Source organism: Prionailurus viverrinus, chromosome F1, assembly GCF_022837055.1.
Source record: "Prionailurus viverrinus isolate Anna chromosome F1, UM_Priviv_1.0, whole genome shotgun sequence".
Taxonomy (NCBI): domain Eukaryota; kingdom Metazoa; phylum Chordata; class Mammalia; order Carnivora; family Felidae; genus Prionailurus; species Prionailurus viverrinus.
In genome coordinates this window covers 25,064,568-25,079,013 of record NC_062577.1, presented here as the reverse complement: position 1 = coordinate 25,079,013, position 14,446 = coordinate 25,064,568, and the positions used below count along the sequence as shown (strand labels likewise).

Here is a 14,446-nt window from a genome sequence, read left to right as displayed (position 1 = left end):
GGTTTATTCAAGTTTATGTTCAATAGGTGAGATTTGGATTTTTTTTCTTAAATGTTTATTTTTGAGAGAGAGAGAGCAGGAGAGGGGTAGAGAGAGAGGAGGACAGAGGATCTGAAGCGGCTCTGTGCCAACAGCAAAAGAGCCCAACGTGGGGCTCAAACCCCTGAACCATGAGATCATGACCTGAGCCGAAGTCACATGCTTAATTGACTGAGCTACCCAGGTGACCTGAGATTCAGATATTTTTACTTTTTTATTTTTTATTTTTTTTAATTTTTTTTTTTAACTTTTATTTATTTTTGAGACAGAGAGAGAGCATGAACGGGGGAGGGTCAGAGAGAGAGTGAGACACAGAATCTAAAGCAGGCCCTGGGCTCTGAGCTGTCAGCACAGAGCCCAACACTGGGCTTGAACTCACAGACTATGAGATCATGACCCGAGCTGAAGTCAGACGCTCAACCAACTGAGCCACCCAGGCGCCCCTCTTTTTTTTTTTTTTTTAATTTTTGAGATTCAGATATTTTTAAAAATTTTTTTTTTAACGTTTATTTATTTTTGAGACAGAGAGAGACAGAGCATGAACGGGGGAGGGGCACAAAGAGAGGGAGACACAGAATCGTAAGCAGGCTCCAGGCTCTGAGCCATCAGCCCAGAGCCTGACGCGGGGCTCGAACTCACGGACAGCGAGATCGTGACCTGATCTGAAGTTGGACGCCCAACCGACTGAGCCACCCAGGCGCCCCTCAGATATTTTTAAAAAGCATCCTTACTGCCTGTTTAAATTTCCATAAGGAAGAATTATCTAACCACATGGACTCTGTAACCATTTGTAAGAGTGAGAGTTAACGCAAGTTTATTTAGTAGTAATTAAGGTACTGAAGGTAAGAAATCATAATTTTTGTCATTTACCAGAAGTTACAAACTCAAGGGCACCTAGGTGGTTGAGTTGGTTAAGCACCTCTCTTTTTTTTTTTTTATGAAATTTATTGTCAAATTGGTTTCCATACAACACCCAGTGCTCATCCCACAGGTGCCTCCTCAATGCCCATCACCCACTTTCCCCTCCCCCTACCCCCCCCATCAACCCTCAGTTTGTTTTCAGTATTTAAGAGTCTCTTTGGTTTCCCTCCTTCCCTCTCTGTAACTTTGTTTCCCCCTTCCCCTCCTCCCTGGTCTTCTGTTGAGTTTCTCAGAATCCATATATGAGTGAAAACATATGGTATCTGTCTTTCTCTGCCTGACTTATTTCACTTAGCATAACACTCTCCAGTTCCATCCACGTTGCTACAAATGGCCAGATTTCATTCTTTCTCATTGCCAAGTAGTATTCCAATGTATATAAGCGTCTGACTCTTGATTTGGGCTCAGGTCATGATCTCATGATCATGAGACCAAGCCCCACGTCAGGTTCTGCACTGAACATGAAGCCTGCTTGGGATTCTCTCTCTCTCCCCCTCTGCCCATCCTCTGCTTGTGCTTTCTCTCTCTCTCACAATAAATAAACATTAAAAAAAAAAAAGAAGTTCTAAACTCAAATGTCTACATGGGCCAGCCATCAGAAACAGTCAAGTAAAATCAATAGGGAAGAACTAAGACCACAGTGACTGACAAGTACTCACCAAAATGCATTCAAACTCAAGGTTTTTTTTGCTTTTTATTTATGTATTTTTAAATGCTTACTTATTTTGAAAGAGAAAGCAAGCACAAGTGGGGGAGGGGCAGAGAAAGAGGGAGAGACAGGATCCCAAGCAAGCTCGGCACTGTTAGAGCAGAGCCCGATGTGGGGTTCAAACCCATGAACTGTGAGATCCTGACCTAAGCTGAAACCAAGAGTCGCATGCTTAACCAACTGAGCCACCCAGGCACACCCTCCTTGTTTTGCTTTTTAAACATTGTGCCATATGTGTTCAGGCTGAGTTCAGCTCAGAGGGGCACCTATTTTGACCACTGAATTTCAGATATGAAGTCCTTAGGACCTCTATGATATGTATTTGTATGCAAACTTGTTTTATAAAAGATATTAACAAAATGGAATATTTCTGAAAATGAATATTCACGCACATCAAAAACATCAGGAAATGTTTCAATGACTTCAAAAAGCCAGTCGTATCATTAAAGATACCCTAAGCTAGTTATCTCTCCCTGTCTATAGTCACAATTAAGATAGATTTTTTTATGTCATAAGATATAATCTTTAAGACATTTTAAGATTCCATGACTGGGGCGCCTGGGTGGCTCAGTCGGTTAAGTATCCGACTTCAGCTCAGGTCATGATCTCATGGTTTGTGAGTTCGAGCCCTGCATCAAACTGCATGGACAGCTCAGAGCCTGGAGCCTGCTTCAGATTCTGTGTCTTCCTCTCTCCCTGTCCCTCCCCCACTCACACTCTGTCTCTCAAAAATAAATAAACACTAAAAAAAAAAAAAAATTTAAGCAGGATTCCATAATTAATAGAACAAACTTCCTTCAAACTGGTAAAACATGTGTACCAATGAAATCAATTATTACCAAAAAAATCTGAAAATCATTGTATTCATTCATTACTGAAATGTTTTGTCTAAGTATTATTAATAAAAAGTAGTAATTTGCATTTTTTTAAGTTTATTTATTTTGGAGAAAGAGTATGAGCAGAGGAAGGGCAGAGAAAAAGAGGGAGACAGAATCCCAAGCAGGCCCCACACTGTCAATGCACAGCCTGATGCAGGCTTGAACTCACGAACCATGAGATCATGACCAGAACTGAAATCAAGAGTCAGGCACAACCCACTGAGCCACCCAGGAACCTCTCAATTTGAATTTTTTACATGATACCAAAGTAGTCTTTATTCCACTAAAACACCTGTCAACCATGTTTTTAAAATTTTTTTCAAATAAAATAGCATCCCCACTGTTATTAAGTTCTTTCTAGATGTTCTCCAATAAGTTACCAGGAAAAAAGCGTACGCTTAAGTGAACAACATCCAATACCCCCAAAGTCCAAAGTGATCTCTTTCCACGGGATTCCCTAGCACTCATATTACTACTGTTTTACACTATAATCATATTTTGTTATGTTTCATCTTCTATAATATACTTTAAACTATACAATGGCAGAAAGCATGTCTTACACACATTTTATCCCCATCAAAAAGCATTTTGTACATGTACAGAAAGTGTTCATAAAAAAAAATCCAAGAGAAACCTACCATTTCTCAAGATAATGATTATCTCATGTTAAACTCTTTCAAATTCTGACATGAACGGAGTTTTTACAAAATTGAAATTATGATTATACTTTTAAAAATTCTCTATAATTCAGAGGAGTTCTCAGAATCAGTAGCTGGTTATGTTAACATTCAAGCAACAGCATTTTGAGACAAGCAAATATTATAATAACTTTACAATCTTTTAAGAAAATAAAACTTTAAAAATGTTACTTAAGCCTACACTTGGTTTTAAATCTTTATTTGAGAGACGAAGATCATGTTTTTGGAAAGCATTATTTACAATCATCAAATCTTACCTGAGGATTCCAACCTGGATCTAATTTCTTAACTACTGCAATGTATTCCTGCATTGCTTGACTGGGGCTTGAATCACCAAGTGCTTTCCATGCTTCCCTACAGTAAAGAATATCCAAAATGACCTATCATTAACTATGGAAATAATGCAAACAGCACATTCCTTTTTAGTATTAAAAAATTGGCATACACATTTTAAGGATGTGGGATATAGATCTAATAAGCCATAGATGAGTAGGTCTCTTTTTGCATTTACCTTGGTCTATACCAATGCACACCTTATATCCCACCACCTAAGGAGTCTTTTTAAACATTTTTTCCTAATCACCCTCCCCCATGAAATTTTAGTAACACAGATACATTGTATAACAATTGAATTTTGGAAGACCACAAACCACTAGAATATCCAAGATTTTATAACTCCCCCAAACCCACCTTTCATCCCTATTGAGAATGTATGATCTACAGACCAATAAAAGTAGTTTCCACCTTTTGAATTAACTGTGCTTATAGCATTTCAGTAACATAGGAACTAATCAACACAAGAAACAATATTTCCTGGGAAAATACTTCAAACTTCTTATTTAAGCTGTGAGAAATACACCTTTCCCTTTTGCTGTTATCTCATCTGTAAGCTGCTAGTAGTGGGTCCTGAGACAGGGACTTCAAAAGTGAGGGGTGGTTAAGGACAGAGATAAGAATTCTAATGAGTAAGAAGGTAGGGACTACTTGCAATATAAATACCAAGAGTAATATTTTAATCCTATGCCCCCTTCTGGGTCATCCTTTTCTTCTTTTTTCTTCAAGCTGCCAAGATAGGCTCTTTCTTGGTTTGGTCCTCCCAGTTCTGCTTCCAACCAGGAAGTAAGTAGATCCACTGATCCAGCATAAAACACAATTCAGTGCCACAGGTTTTTACCACCTTCCTGCTCCCATAATGAATGTAACATCTTGCTGAGGTTTTCCAAATTTATTTTTACTGGCTCTCCTGAGTCAATAAATGAATGCATCCTAACACTCTATCTCTAAATACATCAGCATATTTCAAAGTGAGGAAATTTAACATCAATACCATTATATAAATATATAGACTACCTTCAGATTTCCCTCATTACCCAATTAATGTCCTGTATAGATTTCTTCTCCTAGACCAGGAGCCAATCAAGATTCACACATAGCATTGATTTCATGTATCTTTAGCTTTTTCTGTCTTCCATGATATTGACATTTTTTAAGAGTCCAAACCAGTTGTTTTATAAAAGATCTATCAATTTGGATTTCTCTGATTGTTTCCTCACCTACAGTGTTCTTGCCAAAAATGATCAATCATGATTAGAATCAGGTTAAATGCTTTGGCAAGAGCAATATATAGGTGAGTGTCCTTTATCATGCATCACATCAGGGGGCACATAACATCACTTTGTCCCATCATCAATGATAAGATTAAAGACCTAGAAGCAATATCTCCCAGTTGTCTTCCTTGTAATTAAAAAGTAAACGGTGGGTCAGAATTGTGTAAATGCTGCTCCTCAGTAGTTTTTCATCTAACGGTTTCAGCATCCACTGATGATTCTTGCTTGAATTATTATGTGGTTGTAAAATCAAAACTTTTTAAAATTGCTAAAAACAATGAAAAAACAGGCAAGCATATAGGAAAAAATAATGCTGAAGTTATGAAATTTCTTAAGTTAAAACAAAAAAACAATAAAAGTTTCATCAGCTATTCTCTACGATGGTAATAAAGTGTCAGAGAACTAGTTGTCATCATTAGCAAAGAAAGATGCTGCCAGAATGGAGATCAAAGCAATGCTTCCTTTACTGAGAATGTCCTACACCAAAAAAAGCTGAACTAAACAGGGGCTTAATGACATAACTGATTTGCATTAAGTTCAAGCTTTGCATCTCTCTCTTTACAGCTGGGTAACAGCTGTTGCCAGAGAGGCAACTTGTCAGGGACCACATTTTGAGGAGCACTGCTCTAAAATGTAAAGTTAGAATCCTTTTCTAGCACCCTTCTCTCTACAACCATATTTTTTTTTTAAACCCCATCCTTTGTACTGTTAATCCCAAGACTGACACTCCAAAGTCCTTCCTTCTGTAACTTAGGGTCCCTGTTGTACACGATTGCTCTTTTTTCACTTAGGTAAGAGTAAATAAGGCCTCATATGATAAGAAGGAACCTCTGAATTATAAGTAAAAAAACTGGGGAGGGTATAATTTTTTCTTATGGATTCAGGAAAGAAATGGACTCAGTATCTTCCCCCCCACTTTCTCCCCAACAGATTATTATAAGCACGTCTTCACTGTGGTGTGGGTAGGGCAAGGAACAGAAGAGCAATAGAAATGAGAAGATAAAATTGGGGCAGGGGTGAGGGGTAAAAATGAGGATTTATCCTGTTCTCTGTTCCCATCCTCCTGTCCTTCTTCCAAAGATTCTTCCAGGGGACAGAAGTGGTGATCCATTAGGGGCTGTATGACAGGATAGGAAAATCTCAAGGAATAGCTCTTATGGTCACTGTCTAAGAAGCTATTCATATGTAAGAAGTGTATGTCTGTTGTGGACTAAGTATATACCAACATCATGGTATGAGAATCCTTTAGGATACTTAGCTAAAAGCGGATTCTTTTAATCTCTCTCCCAATTGCCTGTTGTTAGTACAGTCTATAGCAGAGAGATTAACATAAAAATAATTCTTTAATCCGCTCACTACTTTCTAATTCTTAAACACCTAAACCATTTCCAACAACCTCATTAGATTCCAAGAATTTCTTACCATTTTTGCTTTCCTTCAAAATCAAAGAAGCTTGGTTTAGGAGTATTACAATTTCCAACTTTGACCTAATTGAAGGGAGGGGGAAAAAAATCAAGAACTTATTTTTCAAAGAAATACCAGAGAAACTTTTTATTTTCAAATTTATTATGTATACTTAGTAACTATAGATTAGAAAATATCTATATAAAATAACAAAACTTAACATTCTTCACAAAAGCAAACAAAAAACAAACTTTAAATAAAGGCTGCTTTGGCTTACCACATAAAACAACTGTTGTCTAACACTGTGATACACAAAAAAACATGGGTAACAAACACTGGAATTCCTAAACTAGTAGACAAATTATATATGTAAGGCAAATTATAAATACAGATTATGTAATCCTTATTACCATTTATTCTATTGAAGAATTTTTAAACATGCAAAAAACAAGATTTATAGTACAATTTATCAGAATTCATAACATTGTTTATGCTGATTCTCATTACATTATTAGCATTTTCTCTCTCCCAAATTCCAGAATAAAGCACACTATTTGTAAAGTATCCCATTATGAAACTAATCAGTACAAATATAGATGCTGAAAGCCATGCAAAAAATTTTCAAGGGTTTTTCAACAATATAAATTCTATCTACTCCACAATAATCTTTTCTTGTTTGTGGTCAATACTTATTTGTAAAACCTCAAATAACATTTGTAGTAAAACTATACAATAATTATTTTCATTGTGAATAAACAAATGAAATTCACACAAGTGTAGAATTCATTATACAGCCCCTGATTCCCACTGGCAGAAGTAATCTCTCTTTCTGATGAACTCTCACAGCATTTACTCTGTATACCTCTGAAAGCACTTTTCACTTTTACCTGGTATTAGAAAATTTTGTGTAAAGTCTCATCTTTCTGTCAGAACACAGCTGCTAGGAAACCATTCCTAACACATTCATTGCACCTTATATAATGCCTAATCTAAGGTTGTTAAAAATGCTTGATGAATGTGGAATGAATATGTCAGGCACATGTTCAACCAAATATCTATTTTTCCTAATGCTAAATACCACAACCCGACCCCATCTACTTCTCAGAGACCTACTCACTATCTACTATTACTCTTATACACTTGAATTTTGCTAAAATCAAACTGATGGTCTACTCGCTAACCAGGCGGATCTACTCACTGCTTTAGGGATTTTTATTCTGTTTTGCTCATGTTATTGCCCCCACATGAAATGCCTTCTCTTCCTTCAGCCTTTCAAAATGCTACACCTTTTAGTCCCACTCAAAAGTTCAGATGTAAGAACCCTTTCAGTCTACAATGATTTCATCCATCTCTGAATTCATAACAATCATCTCTATCATTTGTTTAGCAAACAATCACATGGCCCTCAGATGAATATTAAAATGTACCTTTACACAGGAGTAGATCTATTATAATGGGACCAAAAGGGGAAACAGTGAGAGAACAGGAACTGCATTTCTTGATCACCATAAAACAAAAGTTTCACACGTTATGTCAACTGGGCCATACAACTCATTTGCCTGTTAGGTTTGCCATTACAAACTCATTTTATAAATGAGTACAGAAAAACTGAGGAGGGGTGCTGGAGTTCACACGTTACATTAGCAAATCCTGAATTAGTCAGGATTTGAATTTAGGACTGTTTGACTCCGAAGTCCAACATTCCTTTTCTATACCACTTTGCTTTACATACCACATAGAATCTAGGCTTCAGTTTCTGGCATCTCTAAAATCACCCAAACTGATGGATTATTAGAAGCATAAGAGAAACTATGACACATCATAAAAACAGCTGCAGTTACTACCTTTGGTTTTTATCCAGACACCAGCCAGTGGCAGAAACAAATACAGTATCTATTCTCCATTTCTCCTACACGAAATCTTGGCCAGACACATGGTCATCCAGCTAAACATTACATGTGGTCACGCAACTTAAGCCCAGGTTCAAGGGACGAGATGTGTGTGAAAGTGATATAAATATCTTCCTTAATGGGGTGGCTGGGTGGCTCAGTTGGCTAAGCGACTGACTTTGGCTCAGGTCATGATCTCATGGTTTGTGAGTTCGAGCCCTACATTGGGCTCTCTGCTGTCAGCGCAGAGCCTACTTGGGATCCTCTTTGCCCTCTCTCTCTCAAAAATAAACAAACATTAAAAAAAGGAAAGAAAGGGGGGCTTGTCCTTCCCTTTCCCTGAGCCCTCCCTCACTAGAACATGCATGTGGTGATGGTGAGCCATCTCTGGCCAGGAAAAGACGATCTAAGGGGAACAGTTATAAAACTTTTTGGTCTCATGATGCCTTTATTCTCTTAGAAAATGAGGACCCCAAGAAGCTTTATGTGAGTTGTCTCTATCAATATTTACCATATTAAAAATTAGAAGACTTCTTAAAATATGCATTAACTCATTTAAAAATAAACTCATTAAATTAATAACAAAATTTTATAAAAGTAACCATATGAAGCAAAAAAACTTTATTGAGAAAAGTGACATCGTTTTACATTTTGCACCTCTTTAATGTCTGCCTTAATAGAAGGCAGTTGTATTCTCTTACCTATTTCTGTATTCAATCTACTGCAATATGTTGCTTTGTTTGAAGTATATGAAGAAAATGCAGCTTCACACAGATTTGTTGTCAGAAATGAGAGAAGAATTTAGTAGCATTTTCAGATAATTGTGGATATTCTTCTTTGATTCCACACCAAAACTCAACAAGTGGCAGTTTCTTTAAGGTTAGATGCAATGTGGACTCTGAGGTCCTATCAATGAACTTTTCATACTGTTACAATAAAATCCATTGGTCTGACTTGCACTTCGTTTTTTTTTAAATTTTTTTTAACGTTTATTTATTTTTGAGAGAGACAGAGCGTGAGCGAGGGAGGGGCAGAGAGAGAGGGAGACACAGAATCTGAAGCAGGCTCCAAGCTCTGAGCTGTCAGCACAGAGCCCGACGTGGGGCTCAAACCCACAAACCACAAGATCATGACCTGAGCCAAAGTCGGAAATCCAACCGAGCCACACATGCGCCCTAACTTGCACTTTGAATGGATCTTTTACTCACACACAATTTGTAACATTTCATGCAATATTTGGAAAATATGGTTCACTGAGTTGTGCATTCCTCCCAAATGTTGACACAGCCCATTACACAAAAGCAAAAGTTTACAATCATTAAAATCACCATTAATCTCATCAAAAAGTTTTTAAGTATTAGGAAGCTGTTTGGTTCATACGGCAGATACAGATTTTCCAAACTACTAATTTTCACTTGAAGGTTCAAATGTTACCATTGGCAACAAATACTAACAGCTTTTTTCCTTAAAGTGACTGGCTCACTTTATTCACTTTGAAGAAACTATCTCCCGAATACTCAAATTTGAACAAGCATAGTTTATCTGTGACTTGTTCTATTAAGGAAAAATGGTATTTCATGAAAAAACTGGATAGCTCAGCTTGCAACTCAAAAATTACACAAGTGTTTTTCCTCAAAAATAGCCAATATAATTTAGTGTGCGGAAGTGCCTTGGGTGTACCCTGCATTTCATCACACACAATACTAAAGACTCCTACTCAAGAATTAATATTAATAAAAATCAATGATTTTTACTGCTTTATCAAAGACATTTTTAAGTGAAATTGGATTTTTTTTTTTTACTCTGAGTACATAGTGGTAAAAATACCAGACTACTAGTATAGTTTGCTGCCACTGCCTTGATTCGTACTGATGCATCACCAGTTTCATCACATAGAAAAAAAACAAACAGTGTATTAGTATTATTACAAAAATAGTTTTGACCTTACAGATCTCCTGAGAAAGTCTCAGGGATTCTCAGGGATCTCTAGACCATAATTTGAGAACTGCTGCCTTGAGGGATGACAGAACTACAGGACAGAAAAAGACCAAGCCCCTGGATGATCTCATGAAGCAGAGCCACCCTACCAGCTCTAGATCACCTACCTCCACACCATTATGTGCAATGAAAATAAAAGTTCAGCAGCTGACCCTGTATTCTGACACAGAAGCTTTTGTATTCCCAAATTCAAAGAACAGTTCTGGATCAGAAAAGACTAGAAAAACAAAACTACAGGATTTTAGGACTTGATGAGCAACAGTTTCCAAATGATTAAATAATGAATCATGAGCTATAAAGCAGAGTTATAAAAGGTACCATTTTAAAAGAACATCTAAACTCTGTTCTCTGATATATATAATACATCCAGTGCCTTGAAAGAGAATATTTTAACAAAGCGTGCTAATAGCAAATGCCAGTGAATCATGTGACCAGGTTAAAGTAAGAGAACATGCTGAGTATCCTCACTGTGCTCATGCTGAAGGCTCCTATAAAATAAAGCCAAAAGGAGTTTGAAATTTTCATTGTCCTAGAGTTTTCACAGGTGTCAATTAGTTATCTTTTGCTGCTAATGCAGAGAATCAAAAAACTGTTAATTTGTGTGATCTTTTTGAAACTTCACTAAAAGATGATTTTGGAGCTACAGGCTTCTCTGAAACTAAAAAAGCTACTATGTTAGGTAAGTTTAGGGCTCTGCCCAAGAAAAGAAGATTCACAGCTCAGCTTATTTTTATCATCTTCCTGGGGACAACTTTACCTCATTCAGCCTACAAAATACAGTGCTATTCCAAAACAAAACATAATTGTTTCATGAGAAATTCTGATTCATGATGCAAAAATTATATTGGAATTTCAACTTTATTACTCTATCAAAGATGCTATTTTTAACACTATCTCAGGATTCTGTTAAAAGTAAAATATTTATAAGAGACTGATAAAAATTGTGTCCCAATGTCATATCTAAGTAAACATAACCTTATTCTCTAATAATGAAAAATTTTATTTCCAGATACAAAGTATTTCTAAACACCTTAACATCAAACTCTTATAAGGGTGAGGGGCACACCTCTTTCAGTGTATCTGGATGGAGTATACTCGAGACAGAATCGTTACCAGCTGACAGGTGACTGCAGTTCACTGGTAACTTAGAAATCAGATATTTAATAATTATGACTCTAATATCAGTAGATAAGGTTATGTCCTAGAAAGAAAAAGAATGTTCTCCAGCGAATTTATAGGAAAAGTCTCATACTGCCCAGAGAATTATTATTCAGACATGTTAAAGGTCCTAGGACAACGTTCAATAAACTCTTGTTAAATCATTGCACATCTCATTTTAACGTTATTTGGACAGGGTAAATAACCAAAGAAAAATTAGATATCCACAACTTCTGCAAGAAAGCAAATTCCAAGGCCAATTCAGGGGCAATTTTCATTCAACACTATTATATCATACGTATCTACAGCTCTCTCAAACCACTTTAACTGATATTCATAACTGAAATTCATCAATCTTCAAAATTCATCAATGCTCTATTCAGCATATTCACTTGAAGAATACAGAGGGACCCTCAACTATTTTTTCTAAAAGGAAACAGGAGGAAATAGATACCAAGAAGCAAAAGACAGGGGGAAATTTTTCAGTAAAATAAAATGGACTATTACCCAAAACGTCATTGCTTCCAGTGTTCCAAAGAGATGGAGTCTTCCTAAAATGTTATTTAACTCTTGTTAGCAATTTTTCACATGTTTAAATCTAGATGACTCACGTAACTTTTTAAGTCTCTTAAAGGCAAATACCATCATGGTTTTCTTCTTTGCACTCCCGGAAGGCATAACACCCAAGTGTTTTGCACATAAAAGATGCTGTGTATTGGTTGATTATGATAAAGCAATTAATTATTTTTACTTCTGGTACCTTTGATTCTTTGAATGATAAATTAAATATGTCTTACATGGCATTATGATTATTATTTCCAGGTAAAGTTCAGAACCTTACAGAGAGTCCAGGAGCTACAACCTAGTTCTAGTTCAGATTTTCTGTATGACCCTAGGCAAGTTATTTACTCTTTTTGGGCTTCCCTTTCCCGCAAAAGAAGGGGATTATTTCACCTGGTGTTTACTAGCTCTAAAATTTTTATAATTGTATCTAACAGAAGCATATTTAGCCAAAACATAAGTCTAGAATATTTAGGACTTTAAAAATCACAATAATAAAAGTGGTAATACTTTATTTTGTATTGCATCACCCTTTTATGACAATTATATAATTTCCTCGGATCTCACAATTTTTTTAACATCACTTCCATATGACCATATTACTTCCATAACTACCTCCATATGACCCTTAGCAACAGTGTATGATAAATCTTATTTTCTCATCCTCATTTTCTGAAGTTAGTAAAAGCATAAGTGCATGGTCACTGTGCAAGTCTGAGAAGTCGTAGAAAACTGACATTCAATGTCCAGTGAACCTTCATCCCTAGGATAGCAGATCGGTCCTTTCCAAATTCAGAATGATGGTATTCCTTAATAGATGATTAAACACACACACACACACACACACACACACACACACACACACACGCACGCACTTAAACCTAGCCATTACTATTAGTTTTTGGAGGAAAGAGGTCGCCTACGGCTCTCCCGCACCCACCCCTTCCCTGGGACTTTACCTGCTTGTACCTGGCATACAGGTACAAGAGCTGCTCTCTGCTGGCCACTTGAACCAGGCCTTGGAGGTGCGCTGCAGCCTTCTCAAAGAGCTCGGTCAGGCTCCCAGACGCCTCCGTCTCGGGGCTCTGGAGGGATTCTACATCACCGGAGTCGTCCCCCGAGCTCAGTTCGCCGCCGCTGTCGCCCGTGGTGGCCCCCGCGGGCAGGAATGGCGAGGCCATGAGTCCTTGCTCGGTCCGTCCCTCTGTGTCCGCTCGGTGCTCCTCAGACCGGGGGTAACGCCGGCTCGGGGGCCTGGCCCACCAGTCTCGGTCCCGAGCCCGACCTCGAGTCGGACCCGAGCCCACTTACTCTGCGCTGCCTCACGTAACTCTGCCTCGCTCTCACTTCGCTCCCGGGCGTGCGGGGCAGGCTCCGCTATTCTTGACGGCTCTGCCCGGCCCAGTGGGTCTCCCCCGGCTTCCTCAGGCTAATAGCGCGCTCTGGCTCGTCCCGGGTCCCTCCACCGGCCAGCGAGTCTGGGGGCTGCGCAGCTGAGGGATCGGAGAGGAAGGGCGGCAGGCGACGAGGGCCGGGAGGCGTGCGCGCCGGGCGGGGCGGGGCGGCGTGCGCGCGAGGCGGGGCAGGACGGGGCGGCGTACGCGCATGAGCACGCGTCCGAGCACGCGCGCGGGGCTAGGCGCGGAGGCGGTCTCGGCGTTGGACCCGCAAGGGCGGGCGGCCCTGCGTTGGGCGCCCTCCGCTAAGGGGAACTCGCGGGGGCGCGCTAGAGACACGGTGCTCGGAGAAACTGTCCTCGATCATCGGGATGTCTGTTGATCGTTTTGTTGAAATTGCTAGTCACAAAGTCTGGAACCTGTTCTCGGAATAGGCCATCGGGAGTGGAGAAGGAGGCAGGCTATTTGGTAGTGTAGCGATGGGAGCGGAGTCGCGGAAACACGGAGCTGAGGACGAAGGTTCCGCTGTACCCGCCTCCAGGGGTGTGTGACCCGGGCGTCCCCAAACTGGCCTCCGATCCCTGCACAAACATCTGTTGCTTGAGAACTTAGCTCTAACTTGAATGAGTGAAAATTTGGGAGCTGGGGCCTTCACCGCCTAAATCGCGTGACTAATTGGTCGACCCACTCCTCTCTGTCTCGCTTTGCACGCCCGTGGGACGCCCCACTCCCCTGGGTGGTACTGGGACGCCCCATCTCCCTCCCCGCCATTAACACTTGTCTTCTCTGACAGCCTTTGCCACTGTGTTTTGAAGATACTGAAGTGAAACCAAAAACTGGGACACAGTTCTGCCCTAAAGGAACTTACACAAAACTACACAAAAACTAACCTGATGATAACAATTAACTTTTACTTAGTAATTATATCCCAGTGTTGTAAAACAAAAACGAAAACATTGTTCATTTAGTACTCAAAACAATGTAATAAGCATCATCAGATTTGGTACAAAGAAAGTGTTCTAAGGAGCGGTTATTGGGATAGTTGGGTGGCTCAGTCCGTTGAGCATCCCATTCTTGATTCCCACTCAGTTCACGATACAATGGTCGTGGGATCAAGTCCCTCCACCAGCTCCACAAGCTTGGAGCCTGCTTAAGGTCCCATTCTTCCTCTGCCCCTCTTCCCCGCT

General features: G+C 39.2%; 1 protein-coding gene across 4 annotated transcripts in view; it reads right to left on the bottom strand.

Moving 5' to 3' along the window:
- The window catches only part of ACBD6 (acyl-CoA binding domain containing 6), a 202,739-nt gene extending 189,086 nt beyond the window's left edge, over positions 1 to 13,653 (bottom strand). For 2 of the 4 annotated variants that reach the window (XM_047840188.1, XM_047840189.1), the window contains exons 1-3: positions 12,822 to 13,651; positions 6,275 to 6,339; positions 3,503 to 3,599 (exon numbers count right to left, since the gene is read on the bottom strand). In XM_047840188.1, coding sequence (XP_047696144.1) covers positions 3,503 to 3,599; positions 6,275 to 6,339; positions 12,822 to 13,043 — 384 coding nt within the window. In that variant the 5' untranslated portion in view covers positions 13,044 to 13,651. Of the gene's footprint in view, positions 1 to 3,502; positions 3,600 to 6,274; positions 6,340 to 12,821 lie in introns of all 4 variants that reach the window. The other 2 variants (XM_047840187.1, XM_047840186.1) reach the window with 2 other exon arrangements.
- Positions 13,654 to 14,446: the final 793 nt, after the last annotated feature.